This window comes from Neophocaena asiaeorientalis, unplaced genomic scaffold (genome assembly GCF_003031525.2).
Source record: "Neophocaena asiaeorientalis asiaeorientalis breed wild unplaced genomic scaffold, Neophocaena_asiaeorientalis_V1.1 scaffold204, whole genome shotgun sequence".
Lineage (NCBI taxonomy): Eukaryota > Metazoa > Chordata > Mammalia > Artiodactyla > Phocoenidae > Neophocaena > Neophocaena asiaeorientalis.
The window spans coordinates 5,530,831-5,550,231 of NW_020173922.1; the positions used below are offsets into that span (position 1 = coordinate 5,530,831).

General features: G+C 47.9%; 2 protein-coding genes and 1 non-coding gene across 16 annotated transcripts; 2 read left to right on the plus strand and 1 right to left on the minus strand.

The window, feature by feature from the left end:
• The first annotated feature begins 14 nt into the window (after positions 1-14).
• Positions 15-19,369, plus strand: SLC35A4 (solute carrier family 35 member A4). 2 transcript variants are annotated; one of them, XR_003004070.1, is made up of 3 exons: positions 15-1,363; positions 15,243-15,360; positions 18,292-19,369. XR_003004070.1 is itself a non-coding variant. In XM_024752181.1 (1 exon), exon 1 carries the CDS (start codon positions 236-238, stop codon positions 1,208-1,210), a length of 975 nt encoding a protein of 324 aa, XP_024607949.1. In that variant the 5' UTR covers positions 15-235; the 3' UTR covers positions 1,211-2,140. The 2 variants fall into 2 exon arrangements, 1 of the variants encoding a protein (XP_024607949.1); XM_024752181.1 differs by lacking the exons at positions 15,243-15,360; positions 18,292-19,369 and having other exon boundaries at positions 15-2,140.
• On the minus strand, positions 2,993-17,164 carry LOC112404318 (uncharacterized). Of its 13 annotated transcripts, XM_024752165.1 has the most exons (20): positions 16,581-17,162; positions 16,305-16,383; positions 14,436-14,528; positions 14,192-14,267; positions 13,957-14,069; positions 13,825-13,884; positions 13,561-13,680; positions 12,896-12,973; positions 12,489-12,571; positions 11,870-11,956; positions 11,679-11,795; positions 8,675-8,808; positions 6,700-6,908; positions 6,544-6,627; positions 5,554-5,607; positions 5,393-5,447; positions 5,250-5,320; positions 4,649-4,813; positions 3,349-3,507; positions 2,993-3,270 (listed from the first exon to the last, which is right to left on the minus strand). In XM_024752165.1, exons 2-20 carry the CDS (start codon positions 16,323-16,325, stop codon positions 3,025-3,027), a joined length of 2,025 nt encoding a protein of 674 aa, XP_024607933.1. In that variant the 5' UTR covers positions 16,326-16,383; positions 16,581-17,162; the 3' UTR covers positions 2,993-3,024. The 13 variants fall into 13 exon arrangements, with proteins under 13 accessions (XP_024607933.1, XP_024607930.1, XP_024607929.1 ...); XM_024752162.1 differs by lacking the exon at positions 16,305-16,383 and having other exon boundaries at positions 5,250-5,314; positions 16,581-17,164; XM_024752161.1 differs by lacking the exon at positions 16,305-16,383 and having other exon boundaries at positions 5,393-5,444; positions 16,581-17,163.
• Positions 10,375-10,447, plus strand: TRNAE-CUC (transfer RNA glutamic acid (anticodon CUC)). The gene has a single exon. It is a non-coding gene; the product is annotated as a tRNA-Glu (tRNA).
• Positions 19,370-19,401: the final 32 nt, after the last annotated feature.

Below are 19,401 nucleotides of genomic sequence, written 5' to 3' on the forward strand. Positions count from 1 at the left end.
AACCCCATGGCATTGGCCCCAAGACAGTGGCTTCTAGAACTACCAGCCCCTTCCTCTTCTAGCCCTTACTGTGGAGTATGCAGCTGACTCTTGATTCTCAGTATTCTCTCTGGTGATGTACCAAGGTTCCTCTCCCCTCGGAGCCAGCTCCATAACTTGATTTTCCCCGAACGTGTCACAATCCCCACTGACCCCCCTTGCTAGCTACACAGGCCACCCAGGGTCTAGTTTGGGCATGAGTGTAGAGGACGGGGGTGTGCCAGGCCTGGGCCATCCCAGGCAGGCCCGCTGGACCCTGATGCTACTCCTGTCCACTGCCATGTACGGAGCCCATGCCCCATTGCTGGCACTGTGCCACGTGGATGGCCGTGTGCCCTTCCGACCGTCTTCGGCTATATTGCTGACTGAACTGACCAAGCTGCTGCTGTGCGCCTTCTCCCTCCTGGTGGGCTGGCAAGCATGGCCCCAGCAAACCCCACCCTGGCGCCAGGCTGCCCCGTTCGCACTATCAGCCCTGCTCTACGGCGCCAGCAACAACCTGGTGATCTACCTTCAACGTTACATGGACCCCAGCACCTACCAGGTGCTGAGCAATCTCAAGATTGGAAGCACAGCCCTGTTCTACTGCCTCTGCCTCCGACACCGCCTCTCTGCACGCCAGGGCTTAGCACTGCTGCTGCTCATGGCAGCAGGAGCCTGCTATGCAGCTGGTGGCCTGCAGGATCCTGGGAACACCCTTCCTGGGCCCCCTTCTGCAGCTGCTGCAGGCCCCATGCCCCTGCATATCAGTCCACTGGGACTGCTGCTTCTCATCCTGTACTGCCTCATCTCAGGCTTGTCTTCCGTGTACACAGAGCTGCTCATGAAGCGACAGCGGCTGCCCCTGGCACTTCAGAACCTCTTCCTCTACACTTTTGGTGTGCTCCTGAACCTAGGTCTGCATGCAGGTGGCGGCCCCGGCCCAGGGCTCCTGGAGGGTTTCTCAGGATGGGCAGCACTTGTAGTGCTGAGCCAGGCACTAAATGGGCTGCTCATGTCAGCTGTCATGAAGCACGGCAGCAGCATCACACGCCTCTTCGTTGTGTCCTGCTCGCTAGTGGTCAACGCTGTGCTCTCAGCAGCCCTGCTGCAGCTTCAGCTCACAGCTGCCTTCTTCCTGGCCACGCTGCTCATTGGCCTGGCTGTGCGCCTGTACTATGGCAGTCGCTAGCCCCTCACCACCTCCACCCTGATTCCTGACCTGTAGATTGGGCGCCACCATCGGAGCCACCTCCCAGTGCTGACCCCTCCCCTCAGCAGCCCTGTAACAAGTGCCTTGCGAGAAAAGCTGGGGAAGTGCGAGCAGCCATGTCAGTTCCTGGAGGTAGGTGGATGGAGGGTTGAGCCTGGGAGACTTGAAGCCTGGGTTTGGTTAAGGAAACTCTTACACGCCCAGAAGTTCTTCCTGACTAAGGAATTAGGGGAGCATCAGTTCATGGTCCTGAGAAATGATACCGTGCCTGATGGGAGGAGGTGCCCTGCCTCAACCTGCATGAATGCAGTTTCTTCAAGTGGGGTGTGGGCAGCAGTTGGCTTTCCTTGCCTACTGTGGTCACCCCAGCAGACCCACTGCCCCCAGGCCTGGTGCTGGCTGCTCCAGCCCAGCCATGGTGCATGACTCCCCCATAACATGCTCACCCCCCACTGTCATGTAGGAAAGCCCAGTTGCCGCAGATTATACGCCCATCACCCAGGCCTCTGCCATGCTCCCCTAGCTGCAGCAGCACCTGGAAATAATGCCCCCACTCTCTCCTTATCCCGCCTTTGTTCTGGAAACCTCAGAGAGGACTGGGGTTTGACTCATCTCAGGATGTTGTCCCTGGGCCCTGGCTTAAGCCTACACTCCTGACCTCTCTGCTCACTCTAAGGGCTCTCTCATAGCCCACTGTCCCCTCTATAGCTTCTAGGAGGTACCATCTTTCCCACTCTGAGTCCTGCCCTTTCCTAGTAGTGTCCCAGCTCCCAACAGCCTAGGGAAACTACACAGAGTGACCTGGGACCAGGCACAGGGAAACTTGTATAGCTCAATCAGTGTCTGTATAAGCAATAAGGTCTTAATAAAGTGCTCTGGGGTATAGGTGGTTCCTACAGTTGGCCATAATTGTCCTGTGTCTTCTGTGTTGCATAGCTCCTCTCAAACATAATTTCATTCCTCTGGTGCCCTGAGTATCTTAATCCTGGGGTGACTTATTGACTAAGAGAAGAGGCTGTTTTCTCCCAGCTGTTGCTAACAGCATTGTTTCCTTTGAGAATTCCATGGAGCCGAGACTTATTTTCTGTCACGGAGCTTTGGAAGTTTCTCTGAAGCATAGAACTTGGGCCCTGGAGAATTTGGAAGGAGTCTTGGGAATAGAAAGTGTTGGGCCCAGCAAGGCAAACTGTAGACTGTAGGCTAGAGTGCTCTTAGGACTCAAGGTGGTCTCGTTTCTCATCTCCTCTGGATCCCTCACTGATATTCCTGCCTGTCGTCTCTTCTCATGACCAGAGGAATGTCAGGCCCTGCTCCCGTGGTAGAATACCTGGTAAGCTTGCGGGAAAAAAAAAGAGAAATCCCAGTCCTGCTGAAGCAGAATTTTAGGGAGTGAGGTTTGGGAATTTTTTTTCTTTATTCTTTTTTTTTCTTTTCAGTAAGCTTCCTAGGTGATTCTGATGCACACTGCAACTTGTGAACTACTATTTCTGGCAGTGTAGAACTACAGCCAGCCAGGCTTGAGTGTTAATTCTGGCTCTGTCACCTATTGGCTGACTGTCCTTGAACAATTACTTAACCTCTCTTAGCTTTAGTTGGCTTATCTCTGAAATGGGGGGGGGGGTTGTCAGATGATACCTACTACTATAAAGGGGACTGGAAATGACTAAATCAAATAAGGGATGTTAATGTGCTCAGAAGGTACTGGCACGAGACCTAGTTAGTGGTGTTATTAATTATCCATAATGAAGGTTAGCTTGGCTGTTGTGTCCCAACTGCTCTCCCTTCTAGGACCTTTACGAATGAGGAGAGAGGAGACTGCCCCTGAAGGATTCCTGATCCCCACATTTCTCCTCAGGGCGGGGATCCAGCATGCCTGCGCCCAGCCTAGTCTGCTGAAGTCGCTGGCTCTGGGCTTGGAGCTCCTGGTTCTGCGTGGCCAGGTTGATGGTGTCTTGCAGGATGCCAGCCAGCAGGCTGCGATAGTGATGCTCTGTGGCCATGGCCTGTTCCTCCCACAGCCCCCGCCAGGCTCGGAATACCTGTGCACAGATTCAGAGATCCCCATCAGTCAGCCAGCCTTGGAACCAATTCAAGGCCTGCCCTCTGTCCTCACTGACCTGCAGCACGTGGCACGTCCAAGCCCGGGCAGCCTGCACGTGCAGGTCATAGAGGGCTGTCAGGTCCTGCTCCGCAGTGTCCCGTTCTGCCTGAAGGGCCTCCAGCTGGAGTCTCAGCCCTGTCCACTCCCGGTGCCATCTCTGCCTCTCCTCGGAAACCTTCAGTGATAATACGTACCGTTTGTTGAGCGCAACCTGTGTGCCAGGCTCTGCTCTACTTACTTTATATTATTATTTCGTTTAATGATAACCTTTGAGGTAATTGCTATTTTACAGATTTGGAAACAGTGGGTCAGAGAAGTGACCTAACTTGACCAAATTCACATGGCTAGTGAGGGACAGAACTGAGATGACACATGCATTTCAATAGTTCACCGTCATCCTTGGGGTAAAGTCCAAATCCAGAGGCGTGGCACACGGTCTCTTTATCCTTGACTCTGACCATGCACCTGCCAGGCTCCAGCCAGATGGACAGTTTGCAACACCCAGAACCTACTTTGCCATTGCTTCCGTTTGGACTTTTGCTTATACTGGATTCTCTCCTAAGAGCGTGTCTCCCACCTTCCCCTGATCCAACCTCTGTGCACACAAGTTTTGTTTCTTGTTTAAACAAGATCTGTTTACTTAGTGCCTCCATGTGATGAGCACAAACTGCCCTGTGGATCTGAGTCTAGTGAATTTCTCTGGCTAATTTGTTTGTCCTTAAAGTCTCAGGTTAGATGTCATCTGCTCTACTCCAGCCTGGGCCAGGTACACCTGTTTGTTCCCACAAGTCACTAGCTCCCTCATTTACAGCACTTAGCACTGAGAATTGCATCGTCTATCCCCCACAAAGCTGTGAGGGCCATGAGAGAGGTTGTGGTCCAGTCTGCTGTGATTGATGCTAGATCCCAGCACAGTACCTGGCCAGGTTAAAAGGAGCCTCAAGGGACTTCCCTGCTGGTCCAGTGGTAAAGAATCCGCCTTGCAATGCAGGGGATGCAGGTTTGGTCCCTGGTCTGGGAACTAAGATCCTACATGCTGTGGCACAATTAAGCCCACGTGCCACAACTACTGAGCTCATGTGCCTCAACTAGAGAGCCTGCGTGCCGCAAACTACAGAGCCCACGTGCCCTGGAGCCCCCACGCCACAAATAGAGAAGAGAAAAACTCACACACCACAACTAGAGAGAAGCCCAAGTGCCACAACAAAAGATCCCACATGCCTCAACGAAGATCCCCCGTGCCACAACTAAGACCTGACTCAGCAAAAAAAAAAACAGAAGTAGGAGCCTCAAGTCCCCTACTGGACCTTCCTCACCTCTTCAGCCACCAGGCCTTTGATGTGGACCCCTGCCACCGCTTCTTCCTCCTGTTGCAAATGCTTCAGTTCCTCTTGGATCCAAATTTGGTGCTGTTCTCGCAGTCTCTGCCTCTGGGCCTGAGCCAGGAAGAACTGCAGGGCCACATCCGGGGCCTGCTGGGCCTAGGTGGCATCATTCTAGGCTCAGCCAGAAGCCCATGTGTGTACACAGCCTTGGGACACAGGGCCCAACTTTTCCAACAGACCGCCATTACCAGGGCAGCTCCTAGAATTACATCCAGGAGACTAGCTGGCCTGAAAGAGCCTGTGGCCTGGACAGAGACTCAGAGGCCGTGAGGGAAGAGGAGAGGTATTGATTCTGCCAGTAGGTGCCATGGAGGCCCTAGGGACCCCATACCCCTAAACCAACCCAGTAGGAAAACAGCCCCTTCCCATGCCCCTCCCTGAGGGATACAGTAACCCTTGAGGCCCTTTATTTGCCTAAAGCTCCGTATTTCTCCCTCATGTTAGGGCAAGGTAAGCAGGACACATATTATCAGGACTCTGCGACTCTACTCCCCAACAGCTTACAGTTGTTCTGGGGTACATGAGGTGTTACCTGTTCCTCAGGGTCCCTGAGAGCGTGCATTTGGTGGAGATCAGGTCCTATAGATGCTGTTCTTCCTGCCACTGGAGGAAAATGCAGTTAAGCACACCAAAGGTGGAGAAGACCTCCAGCTCCACCCCAAGCACCAGCCTCACCTTGAGGCTCTTCCTGGAGGCCTGGGCTGGGGCTTGCTGTTGAATCTGTGACCTGCTGAGAATATATTACGAATGAGAATTCTATTACCTTTTCTCCTAGGACAGTGTTGGTTTTGAAATCAGATCAGGGTCCCAGCCCCTCCTTTTCTTAGCTGTTTGACCTCAGGCAGGTGGATAGTCTTCTGAGTCTCCATTTTCTCATCCATAAAATGGAGCTGATAAAAGTTGTAGAGAGCATGAAATGAGATAAGGCACCCAAAGCACTTAGCAGTGGCCAGCCCTGTTCAATAACTTGGAGTTTACAGGCCTAATTCCCAAGGCCCAGGGCTGTAAAAACAAGTTATAAGTAATTAAGAAAATGAAAGCACCAGGAAAAGCTGGACAGGGGTGACCTTCCAACCACCCTGTGACAAATCATGGAAGACAGCGCCCCTTCTGCATAAGGGAGGACACGCATCCTAAGGGGATGAAAGAGTGCCGTACTGAGTCTAAGGACTTGGATGTCTTTGCACCTCTGCTGCCTTTGATTATCCTAGTGACCCTGGGATACTCACATCACTTCTCAGAGCTTCTGTTTGCTGAAGCAATGCTGGGAGCAATGTTGTCTTCCCTGTTTAAAATAAATTGTGGCTTCCCCTTGACCTTCCAGACAAACTCCAAACATCTCAATTGATTTACAAAGACCTGCATGACCAGGCCCCTACTTCAGTCTCCAATCCTTCTCTCTGGACTTTCTTCCTCAAACTCTATCCTCCAGCAAATTGAGCTGCTTGCAGTCTCCCAAAGAGATCAAGGACTCGCTTACCTCTGACACTTCTCCTGTTATTTTTTCTGCCTGGAATGTTCTTCATTCATCTTTGCTAGCCATCTCCTTCAGGTTTCAACTTCCTGCATGAAGTCTTCCTTCCCTCTCTCGCCAATACTAACTTAGATACCCACATAGAGCCCTTTGGATAAGCTCTTCAGAGCACTTATCATGGTGTTAATTGTTTCTTTCCAGAGGATTATAAAAAGGCACATAGTAGTCAATAAATGTTCGGGAATCAATACATTAATGAAGGAAGGAAGAGCCCCCTCACAGTGCTCTGTAAACAGAGAAAAAGGAGGCAGGCATCAATAGGCCTCCCAAGAGTTTGGATGGGAAGACGTACCTGTGGTTCTGGGAGCCCCATAGCCTCAGTTTTGACTGTTTTGAGCATCCAGCTTCCTGAGCGCTGGTTCCAGGCTTTTACCACCTGTGGAGAGGGGATTCTGGGTGGGCTCTGGCCATTGCTGGCCCAGGCACCCACAGACCTCACCTTGCTCACCTGCAACTCCCGCAGTGCCTTGCCCAGCTGGCAGAGCCCACTATCTGTCAGGGCGTCCCCAAGGAGGCCTGAACGCAGGCTCTTCAGGCCAGCCCGCCGGGCCCGGGCCTCTTCTACTGCATCCCAGAGGGTGGGCCTCACCTGTCTCACCTTCATCCTCCTTTCTGCGGCCCCCAACAGAGCAGCCTGGAGCAAGCTCAGGGAGCTGCCTAGTAAGGGGAGACACAGAGTGAATCCCTCCTTCCTCTGAACTCCAAAGCACACTACCTGTAAAACTTTTAATTTCTATTAACAGTACTATTCATAAAAATAGCTAACACCTGGGCTTCCCTGGTCGCACATTGGTTGGGAATCCGCCTGCCAATGCAAGAGACACGGGTTCAAGCCCTAGTCCGGGAAGATCCCACATGCCGCGGAGCAACTAAGCCCGTGTGCCACAACTACTGAGCCTGCGCTCTGGAGCCTGTGAGCCACAACTACTGAAGCCCACATGCCTAGAGCCTGTGCTCCGCAACAAGAGAAGCCACCTCAATGAGAAGCCTGCACACCGCAACAAAGAGTAGCCCCCGCTCGCCGCAACTACAGAAAGCCCGCGCGCAGCAACAAAGACCCAACTCAGCCAAAAATTAGTTAATTAATTAAAAAAAAAATAGCTAACACCTGTCCGGCATTTTCCATGTGTTCGACGGTACTGTGCTAAGGCTTTTCATGGATTGTCTCTTTTTAGCTACACAATACTCCAGTGAGGCAGCAACCCTAATTTACCCTGTCTCCCTCCACATTTTCCAGATGAGGCAACTGAACCTCAGAGAGGTCAAGCAACTTCCTGGTGAGTGGCAGAACTGAAACTCAAGCCCAGTTCTGTCTGACACTAAAGCCTGTGCCCTTAGTCACGATCCCAAACTGGCCTATACACAAACACACTTCCTTCCCTCCCTGCTTTGTCCTTGAGAGTGTGAAGTGCCCCAACTTATCTTCCTCATTCCACAGGGCCTGATGTAGGCTGTGGTCTGGGAATATGTTGGCCAAATGAATGTGTTTGTTGCTTCTGAAGACAGAGGGCCAGACTTTTACTTTTCTTTTTTCTTTTTTGGCTACGTTGGGTCTTTGTTGCTGCATGTGGTCTTTCTCTAGTCGCGGCGAGCCGGGGCTACTCTTTGTTGTGGTGTGCGGGCTTCTCATTGCGGTGGTTTCTCTTGTTGCGGAGCACAGGCTCTGGGCGTGCGGGCTTCAGTAGCTGTGGCTCACGGGCTCTAGAGCGCAGGCTCAGTAGTTGTGGAGCACGGGCTTACTTGCTCCGCAGCATGTGGGATCTTCCCGGACCAGGGCTTGAACCCCTGGCTCCTGCATTGGCAGGCGGATTCTTAACCACTGTGCCACCAGGGAAGCCCCACAGACTTTTTTTTTTTACTCTTTTATTAGTGGAAAACTTCAAACATATACAAAGTCTAGGAATTTCATCTACTTATCACCTTATCATCTTCAACAAATATCAACTCATGGTCATTCTTGTTTGATCTATACCCTCCACCTGACCTCCCCCAAATTTCTGACATATCATTTCACAGAGGCCTGATCTTTAATGAGTGTGTGAAAATAGGAAAGTACCTTCTCTTCTCTGATCCTCCCTTTCCTCGTCTATAAATTAAACCTGCCTCCCTTCCCTCGCCCGTAGATTCGATCTGCCTCATGGCATTGTGGTAAGAATCAAAGATTTTAGTCAGTGTAAAAATGCTTGGTAAACTGTTGAAGCCCTCTGAAAGGGTGAGGGGTTGCTTTTACTATTGGCCTTACCTTTCCAGACGGTGAGCGCCTGGCAATTCTGGGACCTTTCTGAATCCTGGCCGTCCCAGAGGCTCAGGCTCTCTCTCGGCTCGCTAGGGTTGGGGCTGCCGCTGGTTGGGTGAGAGGGGGGCCAGGCCTAAGGCCAGATCCTAGAGCTTCCCAAAGAAACCCACGTCCTCCCCCAGGCCACCTTGAGGGTCCAGGCGAAGAAGAAGGCCACTGTAGTTGTTTCCTTCCAGGAGACATGAGACAATCCAGGGCAGAGAGCCCTCCACCTCCTCACCAACAACCTTACCAGCCAACACCTGCAGCAAGGGACAGTCTCTGCCAGAGGGAGGGATGGAGGAAGAAAAGAGATGTCCACCGGTGGATGCAGAAAGAAACTGGCCCAAATCACACTCTGATGGAAAGATTGACTGTTTCCAGTCACTTTTGTGTACCACCAGACAGATTTGCAACCTTGTATAGATCTTTATTTTATTTTATATTTGATTACTTTTAAAATTACACAAATAATACATTCTCATAGTAAAAACAATTTAATTTTATATCTGACAAGAGACTTGTATCCAGAATATATAAAGAGCTCCTATACCTCAATAATAAAAAATACAGCCCAATTGTAAAATGGCAAAGCAAGGTGACATCAACAAAAATGGCAGAGTAGGGAACTCTGGGAGTCTGTCCCTTCCCAGAAACATCTGGCAAAAAAAATGGTCAGAATCAACCTTACTGGAACTCTGGGAGATAGTCAAAGGTTGACAGCAATCAAGTGAATGTTTAACCAGGAGAAAGGCAGCTTAAATATGGTAAGAGATCTTTGTGGTGTTTTTAACTTACCCTAGCCCCAACCTTCTCCCCAGCACAGCCCACATTTCTGGTGGGGGTACCTGGTTCTGAAAGGAGCAGAGTAGATCTTGTTCCCAGGGAACTGTGTTTGTCTGTTTTGATTGTCTGGGGTTTCCCACAAAGGACTGACAAAAGCTGCCTCCCTTTGTCTCACTTATCTTGGAATTCTCTTGGAACAGAGGAGCTATGCCAGAGGACAGTCCCCCAAAGCATTGAGAGATGAAAGAACAAGCAAAAATAACAGTTGGGGCAAACAATAGACACATGGAAAGACAGGGAGAAAAGGTGGGGAGTGAAATTTTGGAGGAATAAGGATTTTGAAAAGTTCCCATGTGTACTAGGGTGCCTAGAAAGCCACACATATGTCCAGGGCAGTATATGTGGTCAGAAGAGACCTGAGAAGACCAAAGGCTTTCACCTCTGTCTGAATTAGGGCTCAGTGCAAGCATCAGGTGAGGCTAAGGCAGAGCTGTAAATGGTCTTGCTAAGCATTTAAGGAGTGACCCAACACAGAGCCAGTCTGTAGAAACCTGGAGAATTTTTTTCTTCCTTTCTCCCTTTTTTTCCCTTTTCCTCCTCCCTGCCTCCTCCTTCTTCTCCTTCCTCTCTCCTCATTCCCTTTCCCCTACCTGTCCTCCTCCTCCTTTTTCTCCTTTTCCTTTCTTTTTTTTTTGGGGGGGGGCGCATTCTCGGAGGTTAGGGAATTCTATGTCAGGTCATTGGCTAATCACTGAGATAATAGAATGAAGACTTCAGTGACTGCAAGGAATACAGTCTTTGCAAAAATTGTTTGGAAAAGTAAGCAAATGGATGGCTGATGCTCACAACAAGCAACAAGGCAAACCCTGGAGAGGAGGGAGAATCCAGCTTTCAGAGTTACCTGATTATCATATCCAGAGTGTCAGAGCACTAAGGAAAAAGAATGGAGACTTAAGAGACCAACCCAATAAAGAATATAGTCTTTACAAAAAATACTCAAATTGGCCAGTTTCCAACAAAAAAATTATTAGGCATGCAAATAAGAAAGTATGGCTCAGGACTTCCCTGGTGGTCCAGTGGCTAAGACTCTGCACTCTCAATGCAGGGGGCCTTGGTTCGATCCCTGGTCAGGGAACTAGATCCCACATGCCTCAACTAAGACCTGGCACAGCCAGATAGATAAATAAATTTTTTTTAATTAAAAAAAAAGAAAGTATGCCTCACTCACAGGAAAAAAGAAAAAGAAATTAATAAAAACTGTCCCTGAGGAAACCAGACACTGGATTCAGTAGACAAAGACTTTAAATCAACTGTCTTAGATATTTTCAGAAAACTAAATCAAGAAAATGATGTCTCACCCAGGCTGGCTCCTCTGTCAACTCCCAGTTCCCTCTTTCCCACCCAACTTCTAGCTTCACTGCTATCTTGGGAATTTTCCTAAAAATTTTGTGGTGGGAGAAGGGGAATAAAGATAAAGAAAAAAAAAAAAAGAAAATGATGTCTCAGTGACTGTCAATAGAACAATAGAAATTATAAAAAGGAACCAAGTAGAAATATGGGAGCTGAAAAGTACAATAACTGAAATTAAAAATTCACTAGAGGGTAGATTTGAGCAGGCACAAGAATCTCAACAAACCTGAAGATAGGTCAAATAAAATTATCCAGTCTGAGGAGCAGAAAGAAAGAAGAATGAAGGAAGATGAGCCTAAGAGACCTGTGGGCTGCCATCTAGTGTACAAACATATGCATAATGGGAGTCCCAGAGGGAGAAGAGAAAGAGAAAAGGACAGAAAGAATATTTGAAGAAATAATGCTCAAAAAGTCCCCCAAACTTATGAAAGGCATGAATCTACACATCCAAGAAGCTCAACAAATTCCAAGGAGGGTATACTCAAAGAGATCTACACCAGGACAGATTATAATCAAACTGTCAAAATCCAAAGTCAAAGAAAGAATCTTGAAAACAAGAGAGAAGCAGCTTATTATGCACAAGGGATCTTCAGTAAGATTAAAAACCAATTTTTCATCAGAAACTATGGAGGCCAGAAGGCAGTGGGATAACACAGTTAAAGTGTTGAAAGAAAAAAAAAACAAAAAACCAAACCTGTCAACTAAGATTTCTGTATCTGGCAAGACTATCCTTCAGAAATGTAAGAGAAAGTAAGATATGCCCAGATAAACAAAAATTGAGGGAGTTCATTGCTCGTAGACCTGCCTTACAAGAAATACTAAAGGGAGCAAATCCTTCAGCATGTCAGAGATGAGGAAAGGAGGAGACTCTGATGCTGCCCTGGGCCTCTACATCCATATTTCAGCCACCTACCCAAGCCTTCCCCAAAGCTGTTAAAAGGCTCCATCAAACTTACAGGGCTCCTGGAATCTGCAGGATCCGCAAGGCACCTCGCCACATGCCCTGGGTCCCAGGTCCCTCAGGAGGGTCAGGCCATGGGCAGGACATGGTGACAGTGAGCAGAGAGCAGGCACTGTGGAGGAGATCAAAGGATCAGGCCAAATGGCTAGGGGGTGGGGGTGGGTGAAGGCACCCGCCTGTCCTCACCTGTCTCCACCACCTGCAGCCTGCAAGTACAGCTCTGAGGCAGCTCTTGAGTCAGACACCTCCACTTCACTGGCATTTTCTACCACCCTGGAGGAAGGGAAGGCTGATCTCAGCTCCTAAGCACAAGGGTTCTGTCCAGCCCCCCAGAATCTCTGCATGGGGAGCCCATGGGGGCCCAAGAGCCTATAAGAATCATCCCCAAGACTCCAAGCTCAATATATCCCCTAAAAGCCTCTCATCTTCATGATCTTATTTTTTCTCCTATCATCTGCCCAGTGAGGGAAACAGGATAGTTGGGATTGCTCCCATTTTATAGATGGAGAAACTGAAGTTCTGCTCGGTGAGATGCTCAGATCACCCGGGATGGTAATGACTGAGTTGAAGAGGTGTAAGTGGATGGGGTGGTGAGAAGAGCGAGAGGTTATGGAGATATGGGATGAAGGGAAGACGGTGAGAGGGAGTCCTGGGGGCAAACGTAAAACCTGTAAGCATGACCCCAAGTTCATAACTTCCCTTCCCTGGAGTGGCAGTGGGGAGAAGCCTCCAACGGCTTGGTTTGGGGTGTCAGCCCTGACTTAAGACAAGCTCCCTCAGACCCCGTTGGGCTCTGGACACTCACAAGCCCAGAGGGGACACATCCAGCACTGACAGGTTCTCTGACCCTGGAGCAAGCAGGTCCCGACTCCTCCCACTGGTGCTGAGCTGCGATCACACAAGCACAACATCTGTTACAAACCGAACCTTTCCCCAGCCTTTGGCTCATGTGATCCTCCCGCTGGGGCCCTGTGAACCAAGCAGGGCACCAAAATTCAGCCATCTCAGGCAGGAAAAAGGAGACCCCAGCAAGGCAAGCCGACAGTGGTGCGGAGGATGAACGGGAAGAGGGGGAGCCAATGAGAGACTAGCTGTAGGTGTTTGGACGGGCAAGAGATCCAAACTCTTCAGGCAGTCCCTGAGCCTTGGGCTCTTTTGCAGCATCAACATGGCCTTGGCTCCCCAGGTCTCCCCTTCCCCCCAGGGCCTCACCTGCACCAGGCTAAGTGTACTAAGCACGGCATCAGAGCCCCTGAGGGGCAGAGCTTCTTCAAACAGCATCTGCAGCAGCTAAAGAGAAGGGTGAGTGAGGATTGAGAAGGGATTAACCTGTTTTTCAACATTTCCTGAGGGCAAGGAAATTATTTCTATGCCTGGCCCTGTGCTAGGTGCTATGGACTTGGTGGCCAGGACAAAAATAGCCCCCGGCCTTGTGGTTCACAGCGAGCCAGACAAGTGAGCAGACATTTTCAGTGGGACCTCCTGTTTGCTAGGGTAGGGGCTCATGACAAGGTTTTGAGGCAATTGTTTTAGTTTGGGGGCACTTTGCTGAAGCCTAAAAACAAAATGTTTATTATCATTATTAGTATTACTAAGAACAGTGAAAAGTAGACTTCCCTGAGTATTTGATCTTTGCACACCACCCCTCCTTGACCCTCACCTCATGGACCCCAGCCTCCCACCTTCCCTGACCTCTCAATAGCTTCGTGATTGATGCTGGAAAGACATCCTGTATGGACCACAGGGTGCTATAGGAACCCCAAGGAGGGGCACCTAGTCCAGCTAGGGTGGGGAGGGGAAAGTTCTCGAAGGTCTCCTTGAGGAGCCAACACTTGAGTCTCATAACAACTATGACTGGTGCATCCTCTGGGACTCACCTGAGGCACAAGCCGGGGTGCCTCTGTTTCTCGACCCCGAAGCAGCAGGGCCACACTGTACCCTCGGCCCACCGAGCCCAGCATGCACTGGACTCTTGTTAGCAACTCCTGCTCCGCCTCCTGCAGGGAGACACAGGCACATCTCCGACTCAGGTGCCTGCCCAGCCTGCCCTGACCAGAGAGCTTGGGAAGCACTCAGCACTCCAGGATCAAGGGTCCTGAGTGCTCTGACCCTCCTCCCATCACCCTACCAGACCCCCCTACCTGAGGAGCATCAGAACCCAGGACTCTGTCAAAGGTGACGCATTGTTCCTGTGAGCAGAACTGGAGTCAACAGTGTCACTCCCATCTTCCCTGGACTTACCCACACCCCATCCCAGCCCATCCCATCTCTACCTGACTCTCCAGAATCCCACGCTGACACAGGCGGATGCTCTTGGGCCCCTCCAGGAGGAGCGTGGGGCAACAGGTCTCCTCGGGGCTTGAGACAGGTGGGCTACATATCAACTCTCATGGGGGAAACTGAACTCTCAGGACTCCTGAGTCCTGCCTTCAACCTTTGCCTCAGTTTCCTAATGTGAGATGGCCTCGCCCTCCCCCTCTCCCAAGAGGCTCTCCCAGGCTGTGTTACCTCTGAGATGAATGTGTGGAGGCTTCTTACCAGATCTTCTCCTTCGCTCTACTTCCACCACCACGGCCAGCCTGGTCTGTGGGTTGTCAGTGAGGACTGAAGGGGCTGAGCTGCCCCGGCCCAAAGCAGCCCCTGTGCTCATCGCCTCTCCACACTCCATGGCTTCTGTGCCTCTCAGATTCCCCTCAATAATTCATCTCCCTGATCTGAGGGCTCTGGGTAGGGCCTCTGAACAATAACTTACCATAGGAGGTGACCTCTCTTTTCTGAGTGAGCCAGACTGTTGCATGGAGTTTTTCTTTTTTTCCCTCTTATGAAAAATTTCAGACATATATAACTGTGGAGAGAAGAGTTTAATGAGCTTCCAGGCACTCAGCTTCAGCAGTTATCAACTTATGGCCGGTTTTATTCCTTCTGTTCCCCCTTCCACCCCAGTGGATTCTTTTTTTTTGCGGTACGCGGGCCTCTCACTGTTGTGGCCTCTCCCGTTGCGCAGCACAGGCTCCGGACGCGCAAGCTCAGCGGCCATGGCTCACGGGCCCAGCTGCTCTGCGGCATGTGGGATCTTCCCGGACCGGGGCATGAACACGCGTCCCCTGCATCGGCAGGCAGAGTCTCAACGACTGTGCCACCAGGGAAGCCCCCAGTGGATTCTTTTGAAGCAAATCCCAGACACCTTATATTTCACATATAGCTATTTCAGTATGTATTTATACAAGATAACTACCTTTTTAAAAAATGACAGCTTTGTTGAGATATAATTCATATACCATACAATTCACCCACTTAAAGTGTATTATTCAATGGTTTTTAGTACGTTTGCAGATATGTGTAACTCTTACTACGGTTAATTTTAGAACGTTTCCATCACTTTATAAAGAAACTTGCTTTCCTTTACTATAACCTCCCTAACCCCCACCTTATCCTGACCCTTAAAAAACCACTCATCTACTCTCTGCCTCTATAGATTTGCCCATTCTGGACATTTCATATAAGTGGACTCACATAATATGTGTTCTTTCTGTGACTGGCTTTTTTCTTGTTTTCCAAGGTTCATCCATGATGTAGCATGTATCAGTACTTCTTTCGTTTCTGTGGCTGAATAATGTTCCATGTAGGATGAAATTACTTCTGTCACTAACTACCCGGAGTTTGGCCAAACTTCACAGGTAAGAGCACAGTTGAAATAAGACTGCCCTAAATTCAGACGCTAGTCTCAAGCTCAGGGGTCCTCACTTTGACTAGCTATCTACACTCCCAGGTATACCCACTACTCCTGCAGCTTCCATAATTTGCTGGAATGACTTACAGAACCCAAAAAAGCATTATAGTTACTGTATCTGACACCAATTCTCTAACACTGACTGGGCGTCCTACATTTCAATCCAATTCTGATACTAACGTCGACTGAAAAAAAAAGCACAACCTGTGAGTTGTGAGTTAAGTTTTATTTGGGGTAAAATTAGGACTATAGTCCAGTAGACAGCATTTCAGATTGCTCTGAGAAGCTGCTCCAAAGAGGTAGCGGGGGAAGTTCAGTATATATGTGATTTTGGTGCAGGGAGAGTACATGCAATGAAGCACATATTTCTTTGCAGGAGGTTTCTGCTAGTCTCGTGAAGGTTACTGCTAGTCACCAGGAGCAGGTGTCACCATGAGGGATGATTTTAGTGCTTTTCTAGGTACAAGGAGATGCAACAATTGGACTCATAAAATTGTCTCCTGAAAATATGTATCTGAAGACCTGTTTTGCCAGTTTTTCCTAGAGCACATAGCGCCTCATTCCTCATCTCCACCCTGAACTCCTTTCAGGGGGTGTTAAAGGTCAGCAGTTGCAGCAGCTCATAATTTGATCCTTGTAGAGGTAGATGGCAAGCGCCAATTTGTAGGTGACACTAACTACTTGGAGTTAGCACCAGATCCCACAAGTTAAAATGCAAGGTTCTCAGTAAGACCCCTTATTTCAGGTTCCAGCCACAAGTGGGCTCCCCAAGTTACTTGTAGTACTGCCTGACTTGGCTACAGATTCCTGGGTTCCCACAACCAACCCTCAGGTTCAATAATTCACTAGAATGACTCACAGAACTCGGGAAAGTGCTCTATTTATGATTACCTTTTTTAAATTATAAAGCATGCAAGTGAACAATCAGATGAAGAGTGTTGGAGTCCAGCTGCAACGAGTCCAGGAGTACCTGAGGGAGGAACAGCATCAGCGACGGAGAAAGAACGAGACTGACACTGTCTCTGGAGTCAGGCAGATAGTAGCATACTTTATTGTTATTCAGCAAGCTTATATATTTTTGGTTTACATAATCAAAACATAATTATCATAATATAGTCTAGCCTTAGGCCTCAAACCCTTGACCACAAGATTTCCTCAAAAGATTACCTTAGAATTGTCTGTAGTTTCTAGATGTGCTATCAAGATATTTCCCCAAGTTCTCATTAGTTGCAGGTTATTTTCTAGTCGTTAAGCCAAGCTATTATGTAAGTCTTTATTACGGAAGTGCAATCTTCGTGTTCTTTCTGCATGGGCAAGTGTTTTGAATAGTGCCTTGAAAATATTTACAATATATCCTACAGTTCCTGTGTTGCTGACTCCACTAGTAGCACTCACAATACCTCCTACACTCCTGTTTATCATCCGGCAATTATTGCCAAAGTATTAACCTTTCTTTATAGTGGACCCAGATAAAACCAAAATCATCAACAACCCCTTCATAGGGCCACAGTTGTTCAATTGGGGGTGTTTTCCATAGGAACTTCCCTATATTTCCAGATTGTGTATTGCATTCCCAGTTTCCTGGGGCCGGAATAGGTACTTTCCATTTTGTGGTAATAATAGTAGGGGGGTGGGTAGTAGTTTTTCTCATTTTCCTAACCCTGGGTGCAAATCCCCCTAGTGCTATTTCCATATATAAGCTTAACACAACCAAACAAATCAATAGAGATGTAGTCCGCCGTGCTGGGACAGTGCTGCTTTGCAGTCCTGCCTTTGATTGCATCATGACTTTGTCACGGCGCAGGGACTCCAGGATGGCTTCCAACAGAAGAGTTATGTAGGGCAAGGTCTGGAAGGGTCCTGAGTGGCAGGAGCTCCTGTTCCTGTGGAGTGAGGGTATGCCTTCCCAGTACATCAGTGTGTTCACCAACCAGGAAGCTCCCTGAGCCTCATTGTCCAGCATTTTTCGATGAGATTTCATTATGTAGGCAAGATTAATTAAATCATAGGCTATGTGATTGAATTCAACTCCAGCCCTTCAATCTGCATGGTTTTTCTTTTTTTGACCGTGCTGCGTGGCATGCAAGATCTTAGTTCCATGGCCAGGGATCAAAACTGTGCCCCCTGCAGTGGAAGCACAGAGTCTTAACGACCGGACCACCAGGGAAGTCCCTGCATGGTTGTTTATTTCTAGTGAGTAACCTCTTCCATCCTAGAGCTATCTAGGAGCCCTGCCAGAAGTCACCTCATTAGTATAACAGAGAGACTCCTATTGCTCCGGAAATTCCAAAGGTTTTTGAAGCTTTGTGCCAGTAACTGAAGACAAAGACCAGATAAGTTCTTTATTATATCACAAGCCACTCTCTGGTTTTTCACCAAGGATCCCTTATAGCCAAAAGAATCATACCTGTCTGATCATCTACATTTGGTGTATGTCTATATAACAGGTAGAGCAATAGTAACAAGATGAATATGCCTAACATCTGGAGGAATCAGTGTGGGGTAGGCATAGGAGGCTTGTATTTTCCCATACATTTGACTATCAATATTAATACTGTAGTCTTACCAACACTGCCAGTGTTATATCTCGTTGTGTAGCTGTTACATGAAAAATGAGAGTAATTAGTTCAGTCCATCATTATAATTTACGATCAAAATGTCTCCCACGACAAGGCCACCCAGGTTTGCAGTCTTCTCCTATATCTCATCAGGTTCCAAAGCAAAAGTGGTCTCAGGATTAGATGGTTTCACCCTGAGACATCTGGTATAACTGAACTAAGGGACATACCATCTTTTTCTCTGAGCCTCTTTTGAAGCATTAGTGTAATATTGGATTTCCTTCATTGCATAACCTATTTATTCGTTCCTTCACTCTCAGCTTCTGTTCCTCCTTCTAAAGTTCATACGGATTTCAACAGATGCTGAATAGTCAGAACAATCTTATAAAAGAAGAACAAAGTTGGAGGACTCACACTTCCTGATTTCAAAACTTATTGTGAAGCTATAGTAACCAAGACACTGTGGTATTGACATAAGAACAAACATAGAGATCAGTGAGAGAGCAGAGCAGTAAGGGTCCAGAAATAAACACATGTTTCTATGGACAGCTGATTTGACAAGGACATCAAGAACATTCAATGAGGAAAGATTAATCTTTTTAACTAATGGCACTGGGACACCTGGACATCCAGATACCAATGAATGGAGTTGGACCCTTACCTCAGACCATATACAAAAATTAACTCAAATCGATCAATTTCCCAAATTTAAGAGCTAAAACTATACAACTCATAGAAGAAAATACAGAAATTAATCCTCATGGCCTTTAATCTGGCATTGAGTTCTTAGATATGATACCAAAAGCAAGCACAACAGAAGAAAACATGATAAACTGAATTTCATCAAAGTTAAAAACTTTTGTGCATCAAAAGACATTATCAAAAATATGAAAAGACAGCCTACAAAATGGGAGAAAATATTTGCAAATTATATACCTGATGATCTACTATCCAGGATATATAGAGAGCTCCTACAACTCAGCAACAAAAAGACAAACAACTCAAGTAAAAAATGAGGGAAAGACTTGAATAGCCATTTCTCCAAAGAACATATACACAGTGCATAAAAAGATGCTCAACGTCATTATACATTAGTGAAATGCAGAAAGACAAGCAACAATTAATAACTAGGAAAAAACATTTGAATAGACAATTCTCCAAAGAAGCTATACAAATGGCCAACAAGCATGTGAAAAGATGCTCAAAATCCTTGGTCATTAAAGAAATGCAAATCTAAAACATAATGAGGTACCACTTCTTACTCACTAGTATGGCTCTAATAAAAAGAAAAAAATGGGCTCTGATTCAGTTGATACACACAACTGAAAATATAAACTTTCAGGGCATGTATTGCTTTTTTTTAATATACATTTATTTATTTGTTTGTTTTTATTTTTGGCTATGTTGGGTCGTCGTTGCTGTGCACATGC

Excerpts from the sequence above, each read along its gene's own strand:
- SLC35A4 (XM_024752181.1), top strand. The coding sequence starts at position 236 with ATGAGTGTAGAGGACGGGGGTGTGCCAGGCCTGGGCCATCCCAGGCAG.
- LOC112404318 (XM_024752160.1), bottom strand. The coding sequence starts at position 16,637 with ATGAGAACTTGGGGAAATATCTTGATAGCACATCTAGAAACTACAGAC. Across the intron at positions 11,796-11,869 it reads GCTGCAGGTGGTGGAGACAG|TGCCTGCTCTCTGCTCACTG; the intron begins GTGAGGACAGGC and ends TCTCCTCCACAG. Across the intron at positions 5,448-5,553 it reads AGACTATCCACCTGCCTGAG|CAGGTCACAGATTCAACAGC; the intron begins GTCAAACAGCTA and ends ATATATTCTCAG.